Consider the following 18,159-nt stretch of genomic DNA (forward strand, 5'->3'; position numbering starts at 1 on the left):
TATTTTCTTTTTAAAAAAGCTTATTTATAATAATGCATTCAATTAAAAATCATAAATTATTACATAATACAATTTGGGTGATAGTTATGAAAATCATCTTTATGCAGTTGTCTCTTGTTTAACAGCCGCGTCCGATTTGCTGTACACATCTCCAGTATCCGCGGCCAGCGTGCCGGACGGCGGGGCGTACGGACAGCCCAGGAACTGGTCGGCTATCCTGCCCGCCTCCCGCAGTCCCGACAGCATGGCGCCGTGCACCGTGGCCGGATAGTTGCGGATGGTGTGCTCGCCGCCGAAGAAGATTCTTGGTGGATTTTTTGTCATGTCGTTGCCTTTCTCTGGGTTGCCAGGGATGATGGGGGTCGCCAGGATGTCGTAGTCGTTTCCAGAAGACCTAAAAAAGTTAACTTTAAGCAAAAATATTCACAAAAAAAACACATTGAATTATAGTTGGAGGCTCCGCAGGGTTTAGGCATATAGAAAAATATAAGGTAGTAAAAATGAATTGTATGAAAATAACTATATGAAGTAAAATAATGTCACATGGCATAATAATAATCAAAACTAGATCTAATAAATTGGCTGTCCTTGTAGAGAAATAGCTGTAGCTGCTACGTGACAATGGGTCAGCTCTCTTCCTGTCTCCCCCCCCCCCCCCCATTCCCTACCAACTAGTTGAAACTGACCTTGTAGAAACATAGCTGTAGCTGCCACGTGACCATGGGTCAGCTCTTCACCTTGCCACTCTCCCCTCCACCCCCCCCCCCTTCTCTACCAACTAGTTGAAACTGACCTTGTAGAAACATAGCTGTAGCTGCCACGTGACCATGGGTCAGCTCTCCACCTTGTGACCACTGTCTCCCTGGGTGTCGGTACATTCGTAGTTCCAAAGATTCCTATACATTAATTAAAAAGTAACAGGGAGGGAGAGGACACTGGACTATAAATTAAACTGGTAAGTACCCAAAGTTTTATAACCACGTTTTCTATATCGTTGGCTCAAAAACTTTGGGTACTTTTATTGATTTTGATTGTTTTGTTTTAAACTAGTAGAGTCCAAACTTTTCAAACAAGAAGTGATAATATTATTTATCCTCATCGGAGACGTATATCAATGAATAGCGAAGCACAAAATAATCTTGGATGGAAAAACGGACAAAGTGAGTTAAAAGGCAGATGCTCAGAAGCAATAAAAATTAAATCATGACTCCCTTGTATGTAATTTAAAGGCCTTTTATAGCATGACCAACCAACAGACCAAGTATTTTGTATGCTTACATCTCTAGGGGCTTCATAGAAAAATGTCAAAGTTTAATCTTATTTTACTGATCAAACATTTCGGGTAAAAGTTTTAAGCTGTCACTTTTCGTTAAAACTCATATTTAGCTGCAACTCAGGGTGGAAGGGAACATTAAATTATACTGGTACCCAAAGTTTTGTAACCAAGCTCTCTAATTTGTTGGATAAAAACATTGGATACTTTTATTAAATTTGTTAGGTCAAATGTCAAAATTTTTCATCAAGTAATTTTAACCTGCAAAAGAAGGTGATTTTGATTATAATAATTGTTAGTCAATAAAAAATTAACGTCCATTGTCTTATTCCTTATGATCCCTGAAACCAGTAAGTGCAAAATGTCAAACAAGTAGACATTATATTTCAATTTTTAATGGGAGAAAACAAGTTCAGTTACAAAACAGCTAAGCTTTTACTATGAAATTAAAAATGATGATTTTTCTCAAAAACGGACTAAATCTTTAGGACCAGGGATGGAGGCGCAGGCGACATTAAAATGTAAATTTCGCGGTTACCCGAAGTTTTATAACTACGTTATCTTATTCACTGACTCAAAACTTTTTTTGTACTTTTTAAACTTTTGATTGGTTGGTTCCAAGCCATACCTAAGTGTCTAAGATTTCAACCAATAAGTTTATCTTACAAAAGCGGTTTTTTGTCATCATCATTAGGGATGCATACTAATATTTCGTCCATTGTTCAATCCCTTAAGATCTCTGATAATATTACTCCAGCTATGTGCATAAGATCAAATCAAATGGTGCTTTCCCTTAAAGAACCTAGCGGTCAATAAAGTCATGTCCCTTTCTTAAAAAAATTCCATTGAGAGGGGGGGAGTTTTCTTCTATATGCATCGCGGGCTACCATGTACCCAATATAACCTAACCTAATGTAAAACATACAAACCCTCCATATTTTGTTATTTTCAATTTTTTTCAAAATAAGAGGGAGACTGGATTTTCTGTGCCTAATTAAACACTCTGAGAAAACCGTCGAACAAATCCTTACCTTTGAGCACAGCAATACATCTGCCAACAATGACGTCATCAGAGACATTCTCCATGATGGCGGCGGCCTCTCCAGCTACAAGGGCTAGCAGGACGGGAGCCTACAAAGTTACAAGACTCAAACAAAGGTAACGACATCCAAAGACAGCAAAGCGAAAAGAAAGAATAACAAAACGGTAGGTAGGAAGAGGACAATGGGTTGATAATTTGTTTGTTACACTTGTCCCCAAAGTTTTTAATAACTTTTCTTATTCGTTTGCTTAACAACTTAATTTATTGCTGATTTATTAAGTTGAGTGTCAAAACGTTAACCAATAATTTCAATTTACAAAAATGGAAAATTTTGTGTATCATCATTGTATAATTATCAACCATTGTCTTATCCCTTTAGATCCCTGATAACTATAATATGGATGGACAGGACAACCAAAACCATAGGTGTATTGTAGAATGGCATGGAGGATCTTAAAAAGAATTTTCAGATGCATATCTTACAGTTAACCCTACCTTATAAAGGTTCCAGAACAAGAAGAGTTCTCCCCTGCTGGCTGTAGTGGAGCCCACGTGACCAAACAGGTTCGACGTGTTGTCCCAAAATATTCTGTCAAAACACAGAACAACCTGAAATCAATAGAAGAATTTAAAATGTAGCTAAGGACAAGAAGGAAGTTGATTTGTATACAGGTCTTCAAATCTGTAGAAATACGTTTTTAAATTCGTTGGCTTAAAACCTTTAAAGGGCTAATACTATTTCTGGTACCAAGTATAAATAGGTCTTACCAAAAACTGAATAAATTGGAAAAAAATGTTTAGTAATTGCAGCTTTCTTTGTGTAACTTAGTATTTAATAAGACTACCTCCCAAAACCAGCTGAAATTCACAAATATTTTCTTTTGGAATTAATTTAGTTTTCGGTAACAGCTCAGTCGGTACAAACTTTTCCACCAATAAATTGCTTTAAAAATGGCATTTTTTTAACTATATTTAAGGATAAATGGAGGAGTAGGTTGCGCTAAAAATCCGTAAAGGTTGTGAGTTTTAAGTTAAAAACAGTAGTAGAACGATATAAATTAGTGTTAACTCTTAAAAAAATATTTGTCTATAGTTCTTTTCAATGCGAAATACACATATTTAGTGAATATTATCGTTCTACTAATATTTTTAAGCCTCAAAACTCGCACCTTTACGGATTTTTAATGCAACCTACTCCTTCCAAATTTGTCCGCAGATTTACTCAATTATCTTTAAAGATTTAACCTTTTATTCTAAATATTTTTATTACGTTTGATTTTGCAAAACAAGGAAATATTAAATGCTTTTAAACAAGAATGATAACATCCATAAAATTTGGAACTTAATAAATCAGCAAGACAAATATAACATTGAAACATTGACAAATATAAAGTAACAATGCATTCAATATTCAACAATATAAAAGTCTTAACAAAATAACTAGTAAAACTATCCTAAAATAACTTAAATATATTATGCATACTTACATTTTAGACTTGATTCAAGAGAAGCTTTGATTATGCCAAATCCTAGTGAGAATCAAAATCTCAAAATCAAATGAATAGGATTATCACATTAATAAGAAATGTAGTCGTAAAAGCAGAAAAATGGTCATTTGGACTTTCTGGTTATGATCATAGAGTTGCTTAGCTTTCTATCGTGCTTAATCATTATGAGAAGTTTAAAATCGATAAGACAATGCTAACATGCCTAAATTAACGCTAAGAGCTTACAGACAGCCAACCCTAATTCTGGATAAGCTTCGCTTTTGTCTATTTATAAAAATACGTAGTTAGTTCTGAATAAAAAGTCTGATGTCTACAGGGAGGGAGAGGACATTGGACTGTAAATAATACTGGTCCCCAAAGTTTTGACCTAAGGGACATGTTTGAAATCTGGATGAAGTTGCACAAACCAGCAATTTACAAATATCAAATATATCATTGTTAGGGGTGTACACCAAATTATCTGCCATTGTCTTATCCCCCTAAGGTCCCTTGGTTTCATTCGACGAAGATAAAAAAAATTCCAATAATTTACTTAGTACACTAAGGAATTGGATCTACTGCAGTTCACGGTAAAATATTGCTGGTAAGCAATATTTCCAAAAATCTATGAATTTTAAAGGCTGCTAGCTGCCAAACGGCGGAACGTACAGATCATGCCCGCACACTATTTTAAGCGGCATAAGAAAACCTACAAATAATCTGGAATAGCCATAAATTAATAATGCATAATTGTCTCGAGAGAAATGCGCAAATAAGACCTATTTTACGCGTTTTTTCTTCAATAAGGCTTTCCCTGTGCATTATTGGATTTTGGCTATTCCAGATTATTTGTAGGCCTTCTTATGCCGCTTAAAATGGTGTGCGAGTATGATCTGTACGTTCAGCCGTTTGGCAGCTAGCAGCCTTTAAAATTAATAGATTTTTGGAAATATTGCTTACCAGCAATATTTTACCGTGAACTGCAATAGATCCAAGGAATTTATTTCGTATGGTTTCTTTCAAATTAAAAATACTGAAAAATAAAGAGAATTAAAATACAAGTTAACGTCACCTAACTTTTCAGACATATTGAAAGCAAACGTTTTTGAAAAAAAATATATTAATTTGTACATGATATTGAATTAGAAGGTGAGTGTCCAAACGTTTCAACCACTAATTGTAATCAATAGAAGGGTTAATTTTGTATATCATTATTGGCAATGTACATCAATTTAACGTTCGTTGTGAAAAAAGTAGCGCGTCAATTTAGGAATCCACTGAAAAAAAGGCTTAGACTTTTATCTTAGTTTTTGTTTATCTGTCTGTCTGTTAGAATGAATCTCTCAACTAAAATGTAAATACCTTAAGCCGATTCATAAAAACAAGAATAAATAGCTGGACGATAAAAAAAAACAATTAAGAAGTGTTATTGGTCAAAAATTATCTGAATTCGATGTCATTGAACCCACTATCTCTAAAGATAAAGCCTTAAATCACCGTTTACGCAAATGTGTCGAAACTCCCCCACCCCCCTCCCGCCCACCCCCAAAACAGTCTATTATTCCATCAATTCAAAACGTCAAAACCCACCTTATTAAGGTTACCATAGCCCAACCGTTCTACGGCCTCCGTTTTCCAGGACGGCAACGGCGGGTTGAACGACACCACGTTGGGGCTGCCCGTCTGGGCCGAGGCAATGGCCTGCTTGAGAACTCCCAGGGGTAGGGTGCAGAGGACCGCGTCGGCCTTGTAGGTGACGGGGTTGGTGCTGTTCCTCGCGTTGCTGGTGGTCACCTCCACACCTTGTCCATTGTACCTGAATTATTTATGTTTAGCCAATACATTGAACACGTGATCTGATGGCACTTAGAGATTATAAAAAAAGAGAGAGCTTGTAACAAGCTGTGTCTTTCCTCATTACAAGCACCGTCTTTTCTCTTCTAAGTTGTATATGATTTACCTGGGTTTCATTCAACTCTGTCTTTTCTCTTATAAGCTGTTTCTTTTCTTGAGAAAGAAAGAACTTGTAATTGAAATAGAAATTCGTTTATTAGATGGTTAATAATCGTTCTAAAGATCACCAATTAAAACCTCTTTTATTACCTACAGATTTAATGTAAAATTATCTAAAAACATACGTTTAAAACAGACATACGGCCTTTTGGTACAGAATTTGACATACAGACAACCTTTTTTCTTGCCTCTTTTTCTTGCCTCTTTTTCTTGCCTCGTCTTATAAACAGCTTTCCGCGGAAATAAAATGTAAAACTATAAGATTAAAACCAGTTTCTTTAGCCCCGAGATGCCAAAGGCACGGGATTAAAAAACTGGTTTTAATCTTGTGATTGTATATTATTATATTCCTAGAAAACTGGATATAATACGATGCTAGACATAGTTTTTTTTTCGTATGGATGAGAACCGGTTCTAATCCCCCGAATATTCGATTCCGAATGAATATACAAGAAATAATTTACCTGATCTGCCTAACAGCTGTATTAAGCTTAATATCCAATGCTTCACTGAGAGCAACAGGAACACAGCTGTAGCCATTTCTTACTGTCAGGTGAGAACCTAAAAATGAGTTTGTGTAATAAATACTGGCGGCTACGCCCCATAAAATCCTCTAGGGTAACCAATCAATAAAAATTTAATAAAATTCCCCAAAGTTGTTAAGCCAACAAATAATACAAAACTTTATTATAAAACTTTAGGGACTAGTGTAATAAACAACCCAATATCACCTCCCTCGTTTTACCTGTGAATGCAAATCCATCATCCTGGTCCCAGTGCTTGAGGCTCAGGTTGGACAGTGGGGTCGCGTTGGCAAACTCCAGGTTGGCAAAGTGCCAGTCAATGACCTGTCTGTCCCTGGAGGACAGGTAGATATCAGAGGGAGGAGAACCTAAACAATATTTTCATCAAAATTTTTATGTAAAATTAACAGGATGTTTGTCTGCCTATATGTAACGTGTAAGTAGTGCAGAACGTTAATTGATATTTACCTACTGCTTCTTTATCAGATTCGTGACATTCAAATAAGGGATGGTGTAAATAATCCAATTAACAGGCACAACTCATAACAATGCACTTGTATAACTTCAAGACAAGGTTTTTATTGTATAGAACGGCGTTATGTGTTTCCAACTTGTTTAAAACATGCTTAACCTCTAGAGGACGAAATAAAACAATTCAAGGTCCTTTTAATGTATCTCTGAACAAAAATGAAAGTCCTACAAGACAACCAACTCTTTGATTGCACGATTGTCCTTGTTCTCTATAGATTTCCACATAAGTAGATATAAAAAAAATTTCCCTCCATTAACACCGGAGATTTTTAGAGCTAAAGTTTTGAAAAAGTGACTGAGGAAAAAGTAACTTTTAACATGAAACGACTTTTTTAGCAAAATTAAGGTAGAAGTCCTTTTATTTTTGTTACTAGCAGAAACTTTATACAAAAATGAATTTAGGCTTTGAGTAAAAAGCATTTTTTTACATATATTTTTTAAGTCTTTTTAGTTAAATGATATTTTGAAAAACTTACTTATTAGGCAAATTTGTTTTAGATTAAAAAACCAACTACATCTTTATGAATATAGCAGGAGAATTGTTTTTGTTTCATAATCCTAACTTTAATAACAAAAAAGTTATAAAGAAAATAAAATTAAAACATAATGATTTTTTAGTCTAAAAAACTTAATTAACCCCCTATTAAATGATTGAGATGTCAGAAAAGGGGGCGGAGCAACTGTCATGATTAATCCTTTTCATAAATAGGGGTAAATAAATAACCTAAAATTTGCAAATAATCAATTTATTCAGTAGTATTTTTTGCCATATAAAATTGATATTTTTTGGTGGAATAAAAAAGAAATGATTAGTTAACTTGTTTTTCTTTGTGTATTATTATTCATTTGCCAGAAAAACATAATATAACCATCCAAAAATTATGAGAAACAAAAAAAATTCTTTTTCTCAGTCGCTTTTTCAAAATTTTAGCTCTAAAAATCTCCGGAGTTAATGGAGGTAAAATCAAAATTTTTATATCTACTTATGTGGAAATCTATAGAGAACAAGGATATATACATTTTTTAATAATTCATTGAGAAATAAGGGCTGCAGATGCTAAAAAATACTTTTTCGAGGGTCATACTGTATTTGTCGCACACCTGACATATATTGAACAGTGCTGTAGGAACTATTTTTAACGTCCTTAATTATGACGCGTTATTGATCGAGCAATGATTCCAACCCATTACCTGCCCGACAATGAGCGGATTCTCTACATATTTTATGCCCATTGGCGAGTGGAAAAATCTAGCGTTACCTTCTAATTCTTCCAGTTTTTTCTCTAGTTCCTTTTCTTGAGCTTGGAGCTTATCAAATTCTTTGGTTAGATTCAACAGATCACGTGTCTTGGTGCGGTACGCAAATTCCTAAAAACATATTTAACTGACTACAGAGAACTAAAAGACTAAGATTGAATAAATAACCAACCACTAAAATACTGCACTGTATCTTACAGTTGAACTAATATTTAGTTCTAACTTAATATGTCTTGTATCAAAGAAAGCAGTTAAGTTTAATTTTTAACGTCTTTGGAATGACTGTTTTTTTAAGACTTATGTACAACTAATAATCATTTTAATAAAGTAAAGGAATGTTTGTCTTTACCGAAGGATCTCGCTAACCGCTAAATGGTTCTCCTTTACAGGGTAGCTTCTCATAGATCCTGGGAATGTTTCTAACTATTTTGGGGGAGAGTACCACCAACCTCCCAAGAGAAATCGCCCCAAGGAAAACATCACCCACCCACAAAGTTTTTGTTTACTTATTATTTTTAAATCTAAAATAAAAAATTGGGTTATCTACTTCCACTCCCCCCCCTCCGCAAGTGCCCCTAGAGGCATCTAAGGGGCGAAGCTGCTAGTATAAAAAAATGGCTAACCTTTGTTGTGTCTCTGTTTGTCATAGCCTCCAGCTCCTTGAACTGTTTGCTGGTCTCCATCACCTTCTCCTTGACTGTGTACAGCCTGCTCTGGTTCCCCTTCAACTCCTCCTGCACGCTGATGATCTCTTTCCAGTACTTTATCTGCTTCTCCTACAAAATCATCATTATCTACAATTAATACAAAATATTTAGCTACCTACCCAAAGACTAGGTAATTGAAATATGTATTTTTTGTTGCATATCTACTCTATAATTCGTTTGTTGGTCTGTCTATCTGTCCATTACAAACTGGCTGGTAATACTAGAAGACATATATAATATATTATATATTGACATATACAGGTTAAAGAGGGTACCGAACTATTTAAAGATCCCATAAAAGAAAGTTCAATACATTTTTAGAAATATCTTAGTTTACTAAAATATCATAAATTAATAACCTTCTATAAAAAAGTACAGTTAAAACAAAAAAAAAATAGAGTATCATTTATGTCCGTTACAATACTGGAATTTATCACATCTACTTAATATAATTTTTAATATTATTTTTTTTCATTAATGAAATGACATAAAACGCTTAAAAAGCCGTAGACTCAAAATTAAATTTTGGAATAAATTTTTTTAAAATCCAAAACCATTAAAAGACTTAAATCTAACAATAAATAGCCTTAAACCACCCCGGGACCTATGTACCACTTTCCTAAAATGGCGAACTCAATAGATTCAGGCCTTAGATAGATATTAATCATTCAAACAAAAAATCCTTGGATATCAAACAGAAGGGTAGAATATGACAAAAAAACGTGACCTTAACATTTTTCTCCTGAAGTTTGATGACCCACTCCATGGCCTCTCCCAAGGAAACAGGATCTCCGTTGCAGTAGTTGAAATCCAGCTGATGTGACAGATACGATGTGGCCTCCAGAAGCCTTAACAGATTTATATTTATGCCTGTATTCTATATTTTACTCCGCTGTTATCAAATATAGACAGCTGAAATTTTGTCAAAATAAAATTTTGTACCAATAATTCTAATCAAGAGATTGGTATCATTAGGCTGATTATATGCTAGTCCCCAAAGTCTTAAATTAAGGTTTTCTTATTCGTTGGCTAACAATCTTGGGGACTTTTAATAGATTTTTGATTAGTTAGTTCATTTAGTCGAGTGTAAAAAAGTTTCAACTACTTATTGTAATCAACGGAAGGGCCAATTTGTGTAGCATCATTAGGGATATACTTTAATTTATCGGCCATTGTCTTATCCCTTAAGATCCCTGATCATTATTTATTACCTGTTAAATTCTTTCTCCACCATCTCATCCTTATCCTTAGCGACAGTGGTGCCATTGCTCTCATAGAGCGGACACTTCTGAGAGATCTTGGACAACTCCATGTTCACTTGCTTGGATAATACTGTTATTGGATTTCCTCCCAAACCTAGATTATAATGATGTAATAATTTTTTATCGCATCGTATTATAGACAGCTTTCCGCGGAAATTAAAATGAAAAATTACAATTAAAACCAGTTTTGTAAGCCCCGAGGGGCTAAAGTTACATGCTAACAAAACTGATAGGTAGGTATTAATTTTATTATTTTTTAATATTTGTTGAAAATTGTCTATAATACGATGCTATACATGATTTTCAGTACAGCTGAGAACCGGTTCTAATCCAGCGGATATTAATCGGTTTCGAGGCCATACTGGAAAAACATGAGTAACAACATTCATAAGTACCAAAGATGTTCATCAGTTACAATAAAAAATACACTAAATCATAGAAATTGTTATAGAACGATTTTGGGATCATGGGGCAATCATAAACATTTACCTAACCTAAAATAATTTATCAAAAGCTACTGTGCAGAAAATACGACGAAACCCACTACTTCGTGTTTTTTTTATCCCAAAATCGTTCTATAACAAGCGTTTGTTTCAACTGAACATCTTTGGTACTATTAGATTTAGTGAAATTTAGCGTCCTATTTTATTCATGAAAGCCCTAAATTTCAGTTATATAAATAATATTCTTCATAATTTTTATTCATATTACTTTTATACTTAAAAGGTTAAAAAGCCTTCTAAGATTTAGAATAATGTTAGAAAACATATAAGTTTTCATTCATAATATATAAAAGTAAAGCTACAATTATCAAGAAAAAGTTCATTAAAGACTTAATTTTAAGTTTTTTAAAAATCACATTTTATGTGGTCAATTGGTTTTTGAAACATTAGGCATCATTATTTATTTAAAAGATTTTCTCCAAATGTACAACTTTTAATTTTAATTGATGCTTAGTATCAAATGGTTTCTTTTTAGCTATCCTCAAAGTATCCATAAACAAGGATAGTTCTTTTCATAGGTAACAAAGCATAAACAAATTAATAACTAAAAAGAAAAGAAAAAAGAAACTAAAGTATATTTTTAGTAGGTAGGTAGATATTGTTAATAGTGCACTTAATAACTGTACATTTATGAATCTGTCAATGAACAATAATTAAAAACAAGGTCTATTAAAGGCAAACTTTACCTGTCACAACCATAGCGCCCAGATCAGCTATATAAGATCCTTTCCTGAATGCGATGACAAAACTTTAAATTTCCGAATTCATAATTTGACGAAAAAATAAACCAATAACGTGTCTCCTTCTGTCAAAGCACATCAAAAACACATCTGTCAAAATAAGACGTTGTTATTTTGACATGAAGACAAAAAATTAGACCAATATGGCGGCAAATAAAACGTTGTTATTTTTACGAGAAGAAACGTGATTGGACTAATGTGGCGGCAAATAAAACGTTGTTATTTTGAAGAAAAAAAGACACGTGATTGCTCCATTGTGCCGGCAAAATAAAACATTGATATTTGAACAAGGAAACATGTGATTGGTCCATTATGGCGGCAACTTAAAAAAATAATTAGACAAGGAGAAACGTGATTGGTCCATTTTGGCGGCAAATATAGGAATTCAAAGTTGAGTCATCCTGCCTGAAAGTAGCTATCCTGCCACCGACCCTGTCCCTGGCCTCCAGAACAACCACCTCCATCCCAAAGGACTTGAGCTGTTGGGCTGCGGTTAAACCAGCAATTCCAGCTCCTAAAATTAAAATGTCTGTATTATGATAACTATAATAATGAAAGGACAATGTTTTCCAATTGGAACATAGCAACAACAAAAAACAAACAACTGCGTAGGTAGAGACTGTATTAGTTTAGATTGTGAAGTTTTATGAGTGACACATACATACACTTATTTAAGCATGGATTGAAAGGACATTGGACATTATAATGACTGCCGAAATGTTGATCTTAAGTGGGTTGTACAAACTAGCAGTGTTCAAACTTTTCCACAAATAATCTTACTCTAAAGAAGGAATAGTTTTGACTATCCTAAATCAAATGTCTACTACTTTGTAATGTTAAAATGAAGATGTGCAACAATTTATCTTGCATTGTCTTATCCCTTAAAATCCCTGTAGTTAAGACAAGATTTAAAACAAATGCTTACCAATGACAATAACCTTCCCCTTCTTTGGCGGAAGCGGCTTTGTCCTCCTGTAGATTCCAAAATTTATGTAACCATGTCGTTCCAGGAATGCGTGGACGCGCTCCACCAGAGACTTGTCCGAGTCCCAGGGAGCCTCCAGCCTGGAGATGGCGTCGTCACCGGCCAGCTGCACCTTCGGGTTCTCCAACCACATCTGCAGGATCCTGGTAAATAATAGATTTAACACCCTCGATGTTTAATCAGTCACAATAATCCGTCAAATTTAATAATCATATCAAATTCGACTGTTTTTGGCTGAATGTTTTCTTATTTCATTTGTATTTCATCATAAAAATAGGGAAAATAAGGATTTAAAGCGATAACTTGTGACGAAATTGCGTTTTTACTCTATCAAACTTACCCAAAATATTTATATTGGTTGGTATTAACAATTAATGTTAATTATTTTCATTTCCTTTTTTGATGGGATTGCATAAAAGGGGGGGAGGTGGTTGTGCTAAAATTCCATAAGTGTGAGTTTTACTGTTAACAGTAGTAGATCGATCATATTCACTAAATATGTGTATTCCTTATTGAATAGAACCGTAGACAAAAATTGTATATATTTATTATTTGTGAATATTATCGTTCTACTACTTTTTTAAGCCTTAAAACTCACACTTTTATGACATTTTAGCACAACCAACCTCCCCCTTTATTGTCAATTGTCTTATCAATTGCGATCCCTGCTTCTCTCATCATTACCTGTTTCTGATGTTAATGAATAGTTTCTGAGACTGAATAGGTGTGACAAGATCTGGGAAGCAGGCAGCCTCTATCTGGGTCATCTTGTCATAAGGTACTCGGCTCTGGAAAGCCGCTCCTTCCAATCCTAAAATACAATTTAGTTAATTTAAAAATAGGCAATCCTTAGCATCCCTGATTGTATTCCTACCTGTAGGTTCAACAGGGAGTTCCATAAGATCATCCTTGGCATCCCTGATAGTATTCCTACCTGTAGGTTCAACAAAGAGTCCCATAAGGTCATCCTTGACATTCCTGATTGTATTCCTACCTTTAGGTTCAACAAGGAGTCCCATTAGGTCATCCTTGGCATCCCTGATAGTATTACTACCTGTAGGTTCAACAGGAAGTCCCATAAGATAATCCTTGGCATCCCTGATAGTATTCCTACCTGTAGGTTCAACAGGGAGTCCCATAAGGTCATCCTTGGCATCCCTGATAGTATTACTACCTGTAGGTTCAACAGGGAGTCCCATAAGATAATCCTTAGCATCCCTATTAGTATTACTACCTGTAGGTTCAACAGGGAGTCCCATAAGATAATCCTTAGCATCCCTGATAGTATTCCTACCTGTAGGTTCAACTGGGAGTCCAATAAGGTCATCCTTGACATCCCTAATAGTATTCCTACCTGTAGGTTCAACTGGGAAAAAAGACTAAGGTGGCTAGGACATGTGCTTAGAATGGAACAAAATAGGTTTCCAAAAAAGTGCTTAAAATGGAACCCCACCACTGGTAAACGTAAACGGGGACAACCAAAAATGACCTGGAGGCGGAGCACTGAAAAGGACCTCTTTAATTTGGAATTAACATGGGGAGAAGCTTAAGCACTTGCCAAAAAAAGGAATTCATGGAGGAGCAGGGTGGCCGTATTCTCTGGACTCCACAGTCCAAAAGAGAGACGCGCCTGAACTGAAGGTTCAACTGGGAGTCCCATAAGGTCATCCTTGACATCCCTAATAGTATTTCTACCTGTAGGTTCAACTGGGAGTCCCATAAGGTCATCCTTGGCATCCCTGATAGTATTACTACCTGTAGGTTCAACTGGGAGTCCCATAAGGTCATCCTTGGCATCCCTGATAGTATTACTACCTGTAGGTTCAACAGGGAGTCCCATAAGGTCATCCTTGGCATCCCTGACAATCTCTTTAACTTCATCCTCACTGTCCTCCTTCTTACTAACTCCAGAGCTCACCTGTAACAATATATCATGAGAGTTCATACATAATTAACTGAGTATGTATATTTTCCATTACTCCTCCTCCACGGGGGGGGGGGGGGGGATAGTTAAATTGAATGTAAACAACCAAAGGTATGTTTACTTATTTTTAATTATATTGAGTGTAAGATACATCTAAAAATCCACACTTAAATATACCTTTGTAGGTACTTTATAAATCGAAACCTGAACTAGCCTATCATTATTAAAATGTACCTTTTCCTCTGTGTAGTCGACCTTGACCTTCTTCCTGGTCTCCCTGACATCCCCGTCATCTCCTGGCCTCTTACCACCTCCACCACCCTCCAGAATTCTGACACAAAAACATGAATGTTTGATTTTGTAATACAAAACATGGCTCGATGGAAGTTTTTGCGTCGCTACTAGTTCGTGTGTCCCCTTCCCATCCCTCCATTTACACCCACTTTTTTTGAGCAATGATTCCTAAGACAACAAAGTAGGATAATTTAAGAAAGCATCACTATAATATAGTCCAATATGTAGGTAATAATGTTCTTAAACAGAATCCTATTTTGAAATTTATATAGGTACAATTTATTCAACCTTTATTATGTTCTAGACACTTTACAAATGGTCATATTTGTTTGTTCTACAGTTTGATTTCAGAGCTTCGCTTTTATGGATTTTGGAATACTTTTTTAAAATTTGAATTAACTTGAGAAATAAATAAAATATATTACCCTGCAGGCTTAGCCGCAGGTTTTACTGGCGGCTTTTCATCATCTTCCGACAGCACCTCAACTATCTCTGGTTTATCACTCATGCTAGATTCTGAAATTTTTAGTAGAGTAGGAAGGTACATATGTTAAAGTAGGGTATTGTCAGTTCAAGGAGATAAGACAATGGACGATAAATTATTGAACACTTCATTTATTAACCCCTTCCACATATTTAGATTAAAAGGGAGGGGGCGAAAGTGACACTTTTTGAAACCAAAACTAAAAGTTAAAGGAACTCAACTAAAAAAAGAGTTACAGGTCTGACATTTTGCATGGCAGTTGCTTTTTAGGGGTACAATATGGAACTGTAAAGAAACGGCGTCGCAACCGCCGAAAACCGCCGAGAAAAGGCAAAAAAAATTCGGCGGGAAACGGCGGTTTTTGGCGGTTGCGCCGCCGTTTCTTCGCAGTTCCATATTTTACCCCTATAAAGCAACTGCCATGCAAAATCTCAGACCTGTAACTCTTTTTTTAGTTGAGTTCCTTTGTTTACTTTTAGTTTTGGTTTCAAAAAGTGTCACTTTCGACTCCCCCCTTATTAGTGGAAAAGTTGGTACAACCAATTATAGAATTTAATTGGTCCCAAAAGTTTTTAAGCAATGAAATAAATGATACTTTGAGAACCAGAATAATTTACAGTCCAACATGCCCTTCCTACCGACAACAAGATAAATGTTTCAAAAAAATTACATAGTGAAAAAATGGAATTTTTAAAACTTTACAATAACAATATCACAGTGGAATAAAAAGAAAAGGAATCAATTGCTGTCTGTTGAACTGGAGCTAGAGCTGTCCGTGCTCATGACCTCCACCTCATCCTGGCCAGCGTGCTGCGACCTGGAGCCCGAGGTCTCAATGTGTATATGTCCACCGCCAGGCACCTGCATGCTCAGCTCGCCCGAGGCGCTCCAGCCGAAATGCGAAGGCCTGCCGGGCGATTGAATATCACGGCCAGACCGGCTTGGCGACGGCTGTGGCGGAGCCGCCGGCGAGGGGAAGGTTGATGTGGCCGGTTGGGCCGGCGCCAAATGCTGCAGCTGCTGCGATAACGGCAGCTCGGCGCGGGACAAAAATCCACTGCGCATTTCAATGTCTGTTGGGTAGGGACGGCGGGGATCGCCTTGCTGCCAGTTTGGCGGAGCCGCCACGGCATTGCTAGCCGAGATTTTGTGAGAATACTTAATCAGATCTTCGGATAGGACAGGTTTAGCTTTGCTAATGCTATCCAACTTCTGTTTTGCCTGATAGATTGTGTTGGCCAATAGGGATTCAGCTTCCTTTAACTGCTTCTGAAGATTCCTTATTTGTTCGTCCTGTTCCTCCACCTTTCTTCTCACCTCATCTATCTGTTGTTCCACATCTGCCTGTTGAGCTGCCACCTGCAGGGCTGCCTGCAGCTTCTTGTCCTTGTCAACAAGCAGCTCGGTCATGGCAGCGTGATCGCTGGCAGAAAAACGCTGAAAATACAGATAATTGTAATATTGATGTAAAACCCACCTCCCTTCAATCCCCCCCTCCCCATTCGTCTTATTTAGAAATAAGTTGATTGAAAATAAATTTTTTAGTCTGAATGTACTTTTATCATGGTCATGTTAGATTAGCCTTAGGTTATATTGGTAAGCAGATGTTCAGCAGTCATAAAAAAAAATAAGTGATAATGAAATATTATACAATCACAAAACCTTTCCAAAAATAATATATATTTGTCTTTTTTTTTCATGACCGACAGAGTGAAGAACCAAGTAAAATTTTAACGGGATGCTTTTTTTGATGAGAGATATTTTTACCAAAAAAATAACAGTTTATCTTAAGTTAAAGTAGCAGCCAAGAAAATCACATTTTCCCCTCCCCATAACGTTAGGGTCGGACAAAGTGAACTATAGAGTAGCTTCGCTTTTAAAAATTTTAATATTTTTTTCATTTATTTTGGGAGATTTTGTTGTCAATGAATTACCTGTGCTTTAGGCAAAACACAGTTATCTAGAAGTTCTCTGCTTATTAATTCTACATCATCTATTAAAGAGAGGATCACCTCCCTAGTACAAACTGATAACATTTTTAGCACTCTGAAATTTAAATGGCAGTTTTAGGTATCTGATTTAAAGCAAGAAATGCCATAATTCTTTGAACAAAAAAATTGAAAACAATATACAAGGTACAAAAATCAATGCAAACACAGCACATTAAAAACAACAACCACGTGTCACGTGTTCCTCTAATCCTCGGTTTTCTTCTCTGGAGGAGGCCCGCAGGGTTGAAGCATCTTCTCCAACAGGTTGAACTTGATCCTGGCCTTGCTCTCGTTCTCCCCGATGGCCAGGTAGTTGGTCAGGTCGTAGTGACCCATTAAGCTCGCGTAGGTGTCTCTGAAAAATAGATATAAAAATTAATTAAGATGCATTTTAAGTACACCCCTTAATATCATAAAAACATACCCATTCCAGATTTTAATTGTTTATGGAAATTGTCTTAACCTCTTTTCGAGGAAGCTTTGTGTTTATCAAGTTCGAAATTAAACTCCTTATCATTAAACCAAAAACAAAGCGCAAATGTCGTCTTTTAGGGCTTTCCTTTCAAAATGTGGCGCGGCATAGAGTGTTTGTTTATTTTTGATGCGCACGTTCTTTACTTTTGAATGAGATATGAGAGTGTGAAGATTTCGGAGAACAAAATTGGGCCTATCATTGGTCTCATTGAGTGTGAACTACCCTAGTATATCAGGGATTTGAAACCATAAGAGCTTCAGGTAGAATTTGTTAATTTGATTAAGAAGTATGGTGTATAGGACGATTATATGTAGTTTTAAAAAGGCTTTAGCCAGCTAAGCATGAAACTTAATTATGTTTAATATATGTTTTAGTAATTTTTATGTGCCTTATTGTTGCATTTAACAATGATTTATTAAACCAAATAATTTTCCTTTAAAGCCAAAGTTTCCAAAGATTCTTTAACCATAAGAAAAGAAAAAGATTTTTTTTAGTGCTCAAAGTTTTAAGATAACGAATAATATTTTATTCTGTTTATTAATTGATCTTGTAATTTCAGGTCTTTGAAATAATTTCATCAATAAATCTATATTCAAACCTGCTGTTGAAACTTGATGGTTCCTGGTATTGGGGGTTTGTATGTTCGCCAACTGATCTCGTGAACTTC

General features: G+C 35.7%; 3 protein-coding genes and 1 long non-coding RNA gene across 4 annotated transcripts in view; 1 reads left to right on the forward strand and 3 right to left on the reverse strand.

Moving 5' to 3' along the window:
* Window positions 1–15,089, reverse strand: Su(var)3-3 (lysine-specific histone demethylase Su(var)3-3). Its single transcript, XM_080151293.1, has 18 exons — window positions 14,968–15,089; window positions 14,483–14,579; window positions 14,140–14,242; window positions 13,009–13,135; window positions 12,265–12,467; window positions 11,745–11,853; window positions 11,286–11,329; window positions 10,046–10,190; window positions 9,562–9,682; window positions 8,751–8,903; window positions 8,130–8,238; window positions 6,561–6,707; window positions 6,280–6,376; window positions 5,393–5,618; window positions 2,811–2,924; window positions 2,305–2,404; window positions 794–896; window positions 1–394 (listed from the first exon to the last, which is right to left on the reverse strand). Exons 1-18 carry the CDS (start codon window positions 15,087–15,089, stop codon window positions 100–102), a joined length of 2,415 nt encoding a protein of 804 aa, XP_080007419.1. The 3' UTR covers window positions 1–99.
* MED4 (mediator complex subunit 4) lies at window positions 15,057–17,088 on the reverse strand. Its single transcript, XM_080151301.1, has 2 exons — window positions 16,961–17,088; window positions 15,057–16,463 (listed from the first exon to the last, which is right to left on the reverse strand). The coding sequence occupies exons 1-2, from the start codon at window positions 17,060–17,062 to the stop codon at window positions 15,765–15,767; spliced, it is 801 nt and encodes a 266-aa protein (XP_080007427.1). The 5' UTR covers window positions 17,063–17,088; the 3' UTR covers window positions 15,057–15,764.
* Window positions 17,072–18,159, reverse strand: part of Sf3b5 (splicing factor 3b subunit 5) — an 11,378-nt gene continuing 10,290 nt past the window's right edge. Inside the window, exon 2 of the mRNA XM_080151304.1 lies at window positions 17,072–17,372. Coding sequence (XP_080007430.1) covers window positions 17,222–17,372 — 151 coding nt within the window. The 3' untranslated portion in view covers window positions 17,072–17,221. The remainder of the gene's footprint in view (window positions 17,373–18,159) is intronic.
* Window positions 17,637–18,089, forward strand: LOC145312127 (uncharacterized). Its single transcript, XR_013876910.1, has 2 exons — window positions 17,637–17,752; window positions 18,052–18,089. It is a non-coding gene; the product is annotated as an uncharacterized LOC145312127 (long non-coding RNA).

This window comes from Acartia tonsa, chromosome 2, assembly GCF_053477335.1.
Source record: "Acartia tonsa isolate MP-2025a chromosome 2, ASM5347733v1, whole genome shotgun sequence".
NCBI classification, from domain to species: domain Eukaryota; kingdom Metazoa; phylum Arthropoda; class Copepoda; order Calanoida; family Acartiidae; genus Acartia; species Acartia tonsa.